Source organism: Oratosquilla oratoria, chromosome 25 (assembly GCF_046742065.1).
Source record: "Oratosquilla oratoria isolate Oo_2021 chromosome 25, ASM4674206v1, whole genome shotgun sequence".
Lineage (NCBI taxonomy): Eukaryota > Metazoa > Arthropoda > Malacostraca > Stomatopoda > Squillidae > Oratosquilla > Oratosquilla oratoria.
The window spans coordinates 34,089,233-34,094,232 of record NC_134801.1 but is presented as its reverse complement, the minus strand read 5'-3'; the positions used below and the strand labels follow the sequence as shown (position 1 = coordinate 34,094,232).

The 5,000-nt window shown below is 39.7% G+C and overlaps 1 protein-coding gene across 1 annotated transcript in view; it reads right to left on the bottom strand.

The window, feature by feature from the left end:
* Nucleotides 1-2,324: 2,324 nt before the first annotated feature.
* The window catches only part of LOC143039066 (tryptase gamma-like), a 5,808-nt gene continuing 3,132 nt past the window's right edge, over nt 2,325-5,000 (bottom strand). The window contains exons 5-6 of the mRNA XM_076208918.1: nt 3,578-3,714; nt 2,325-2,937 (exon numbers count right to left, since the gene is read on the bottom strand). Coding sequence (XP_076065033.1) covers nt 2,767-2,937; nt 3,578-3,714 — 308 coding nt within the window. The 3' untranslated portion in view covers nt 2,325-2,766. The remainder of the gene's footprint in view (nt 2,938-3,577; nt 3,715-5,000) is intronic.

The following is a 5,000-nucleotide window of genomic DNA, read 5'->3' as shown; positions in this document are numbered from 1 at the left end:
AGGCTGCTCCAACATCAGATTCAAGAATGAACTCTAGTGCACCTCCTATGCCTGGCTACACAGCACAATGCAGGGAACCCTTCAGCTCGGTGCCAGACCAGATTATTCTCCCGAAGGAAGATACCCGTGCTGGCAGAAGCAGTGGACCATCACAGATTTGAGGAAGACCCTCTAGATTCTTCTAAGTAAACTAAGGATATGTATATGCTGAAGCATATGCATATGTATATGTATGTGTAAATATAATATATATATATATATATATATATACATATATAAATACATATATATACATATATATACATATATATATACATATATATATACATATATATATATATAATATACACATATACATATATATATATATAATATACACACACATATATATAATATATATATATATATATACATATATATATAGATAGATAGATATAAATTACACACACACACACACGTTTTCCAAGCGAGGTCCAAGCGAAGATTCTTCATTGAAAGGCGAAGATTCTCTTCTTAATATTGTGCCAGATTTTGGCTTCCGGCTAACATTTATTTTAATTGCTATTTTTCATAGTTTCCCTTTTTCGTGAAACTTTGATCTCAATCGTCACAAAACCATCGACTAAAAAGCTATCACACTCTCTAAATTAGGTTATTATTGGAACCCTCTATATTCTTCTTTATACGGCCGTATTGCAGGGTCGGCCGCTCGAGTTATCCTCCTCCATTTGTTACTATTCATTGTGTCCTCCTCTTGCAGTCCTAGTTTCCTCATATCACACCTTGTTACGTCTCTCCATCTCATTCTTTGTCTCCCGACGCTTCTTCTTCTCTTAACTTCGGCCATCATCGCCTTCCTCACTGGTTCGTCATCCTCTCTCCTTTTAACGTGTCCAAAATATCTCAGTCTTGCTTCTCTTGCCTTCTCTTTTATATTACATATTCCACACATTTTTCTTATATCTTCACTTTGTCTCCTCTCCAACAGAGATATGCCAGCTATCCATCTCACCATCCTCATCTCCGTTCTCTCCAAAATGCCTTCCTCTCTCTTCTTTAAGGACCACGTTTCTGCACCATACAGGAGTACTGGTCTTAACACACTTTTGTATACTTTCATTCTCAGCTTCAATGGTATTTTCTTATCTAATGTCATTGCATTCACTTCTTTTCATTTTTCCCATACATCTTTTACTCTTTGTCTAACGGTTTTTTTATGTTCCTTCTTCACCGGCAATTAATGATCCCAGGTATTTCAGCTCTCTTCTCTGTTTCAATCTTCTGCACTCCTCTAATATTATTGATTTTCTCATAGCTTTTTCTGCTGCTTATCATTAACACTGTCTTTTGTGTATTCACTTTCATTCCCTTACTCTCCAGGTTGCCTTTCCATATCGAATATCTCTCCTGTAGTTCCTCCCTCTCTGTTACAGACTACCAAATAATATATCAAAAAGACTACAAAATATATAATACAAATGCCCTCTCTTTCTACCTCTTTCCATTTTTCCCATACTGTTTTAGTGGTGCAAAATTTACTCGTATGGCAACAGCTGAGTGGCTGGAGTTGTTACCATAAGGCGAGTCTCTTTTTTCAGATCAGTTGTATCCCTACTATTTCAGTTTATCATCATAAAAAAAACACAATGAGGATATATAGGTTGCGCTAAATAATGGAGTACGATTGTGATTCAAATATCTATGCAGAATTTATAACAATGAAAAAGCAACATATTTACTTTTTTCAGGAAGAAGACCACCAAATTACGCATCATACATTGCAGGATACAGACGTTTCAAGTTGAAAAATAGAATGAATAGATAAAGAAATAATGTGGTTATACAACCTAGAGGGACAATAGATATCTTACTAGTGCAGATTACATGGTTCGAAAATGTTACTTCATTCCTCTTAAGCCAAAGCAGAAAAAAATCACCATTGCCATGAAAGAGGCCGAATAAAATTAAGTAAACAGTACAAACCATTCATGGAATTTGATATCGGGGCAGGGAAGAAGGAGGAACTTGAATTGGAATCCTGCTGTTGTGCGGATACTGACCAGCTACCAAAAAACCACCTGTACAAGGTAGGCTGATTTATTTTATTCTGTATCATAACCTAACCGAGGCTTACATTTTCCATTTATGATTTACCTGAGAGATCATTATGACGTAATGTCGCCTGTCTTGATGTCGTTTATTCTCAGGAATTGGTGAATTTCCTCAATGTCGTTCGTCCTTATTTCATGCATTTTGTTGCAAAAACAAAATGACAGACCAACCTTTTGTGTTCAAGGAAATTATAATTTCTTTTATTATTTATCTTTATTTACTGGGAAGCATACAAGAAAACTTTTCACACAAGGGGAGAAGTTAAACATTCACGCACTTCGTGAAGTACCACAAGAATTGAACCAAATCAGAAAAAGGTGTACATACGGGTGATAAAGCTGAAGTAACAATGCGTTGATGAATATAAGAAAGACAATTGGTATGCGAAATCTAAAGCATCTGTAGAATACGAAGTGCAGCATGTTCTGTGAGTGAAGACTGTCAGAAATCGCGAGCCTCACAAGCGGCCCAATTCGTAGTTTTGGCTTTCTCTTGTCTATCTGGTTATGCATTTTCTTTTTAAGACCTGGATTCTTCAGAAACCAAGAGTTCTTGAGCCTAAGAAGCCGCATGGAAACTATCCAGACAGTCCGGGCGGGTGCTGAAGTCGCCGAGACTCGAACCATACTTTCTGACTGTCATCACATCTGGGCCTTAGCACGTGTTGGATCCGGTTTTAGCGGCAATCCAAGACTCGTACTTGTGCAAATTCGTGTAAACTCCGGGGATATTGGGCCTGGCGCAGCCAATGCCAAAACTTACAATGCCAATCTGGAGCCAGAATCCAGTGGACCTCTGTATGACAAGGGGACCGCCACTGTCATTCTGAAAAGAAGACACTCTATACAGTCACATCTTCCCAAGATGTCATTCTTCAGAAATGCATTTGGGGTGGGTGGGGTGAATAGGATAGTACCAGGTATCAACCGGCCAACTATCAATCTTGACAATTAATTTTTTTTTTTTTTCAATTTTCAGCTAAAATTATATATATATATTTATGTTTTCTTGTTCATGTATGGACTCTCAAAGTGTGATATGACGTCACAGGAGAGAGTTATGATAGAGGTTCACCAGACTACTGAACATGGTGAGATACTGAATAGATCTTATTAAGGGTGAGGGGGGTGAAGGAAATGAACTCTCGTTTTCTCTCAAGTTTGCGTTGGAGCGAATAAAATCTTGTATCACATATAAAACAAAAGCCTACAAAGAAGTTGGAAGAGGACTCTGACTCTATATGAGAGTGTCTGAGCCTGAGAGATCAAATACCACACCCAAATACATATTACAGGACTTAGAGTTTATCACAGTATGGAAAGGATGGACATAAACGTGTGTCTTATCCTGTAATTAGATAAAAACAAAATCACTCTAGCCAACCGTATATCATTACGTTTGAACCTGGAAAGCTATGTGATACGTGGCCATATTCAAAGGTGTAGACAATAGAAGGGCTTGTTACCTGACATGAGTCCTTGCCGGGTGCATAGGCGCAGATCATGTTGTCTGTCAACGTGGAATATGCGTTTGCGCAATCTTCTGTTGTGCTCAGCTGCAGCTCGGTAGTGAAGGGCTTGGGGTATGATAAGTTGGGGTCGCCTGCAAAGAGAGCATTGGTTAGTCAACTTATAAAACTACTTGACTTTCTCTTTTCACATATTTCCAGGCCTTATTGCTTCGCTTACCCACATGGTCGATTAAAAATTCGTCGAATAGAAAAGGACATTTTGAGTACAGGCTTCACCTGGGTAACATCTGTCCGCAATTTCCGTCGACCAGTCCCCTTTCCCCCACTATTCGACCACTGGGACTTCCAGCCTACTTTCCCATGTGCCCTTTACTCATGTACTGCTGTTCTGATACTGGGATTATCATAAGTTATAACTATAATATCCAAACCAAGGGTTTTCTTTCTCTTAGCCTTTCTTTCGTCACATAACACATGTTTATACGGAGCTGCTGCTTAGCCTCCTGGAGAGGACCACTTCAATGCAGAATAAAATCACTAAAGATGAACTAACTCCCACAAGATTTTAGTATAAGGCCCCGCTTGTGAAACTTTGGAGCCCCTCCAGGGGCCTAAAAACCCCAAGTAACTTACCGCTGCCCTGAAATGACAAGAAAAAAAAATCCCTTTCTGTCAGAACGAGATCAATCGGCAGCCCTGCTTTTCTCGTCACTACTGCCGACGGCACATTTAGTGATTTTGGCCGATAAGCCTTTTGATGTATATGAATTGGTATCACCTTATGTTTTCACCCTTCCCCTCCTGTTAGTCACCATAATCGACCTTTGATATTTGTCGTGGGTGAGCCTTCACGGAGAGTGGCGCCATGCAAAGGCTGAGAAGCGGACGCGATCTTGTGAATTTGAAGATTGTATGAAAAAAAAGAAAAGAAAACTACCTCCGATAACCATGCACCTGCTCTCTTTCTCTCTCTCCCTCTTTACATATCTCGAGCTTTGTCTTTGGCCACACAGAGAAATCCCTCCCATGGCAAGCAAGAACAACACTAGCACGACTGCCTTCAGGCCACCACTCAACTTTAAAGCAACATCAACACAGAATAGGCCTAACCGCGGATGCAAGTCGCCTCAGATGCGATCACCACACAGAAAACACTAAAGATCTCAATCCGTACTGTCCTATTCTAGCTTTACCCAGATAGCAACACAATATTTCTTTCTTGGGCGACTTATGGGCAAATTCGTGGCTGTTGCCGGTTACCCGGGAGTCGTGGACCTCTTGCAAGAGAGACCTGAAACAAGGCATTGGTTGATTTGCTGCCCCAAATTGGATGTAGCCACTGTTTTTTGACTAGTAAATGTGTGAGGGAATTAAAATTTTATTTCGGATTTCGCCTTACAAGTAGGGTGTCGCCCCG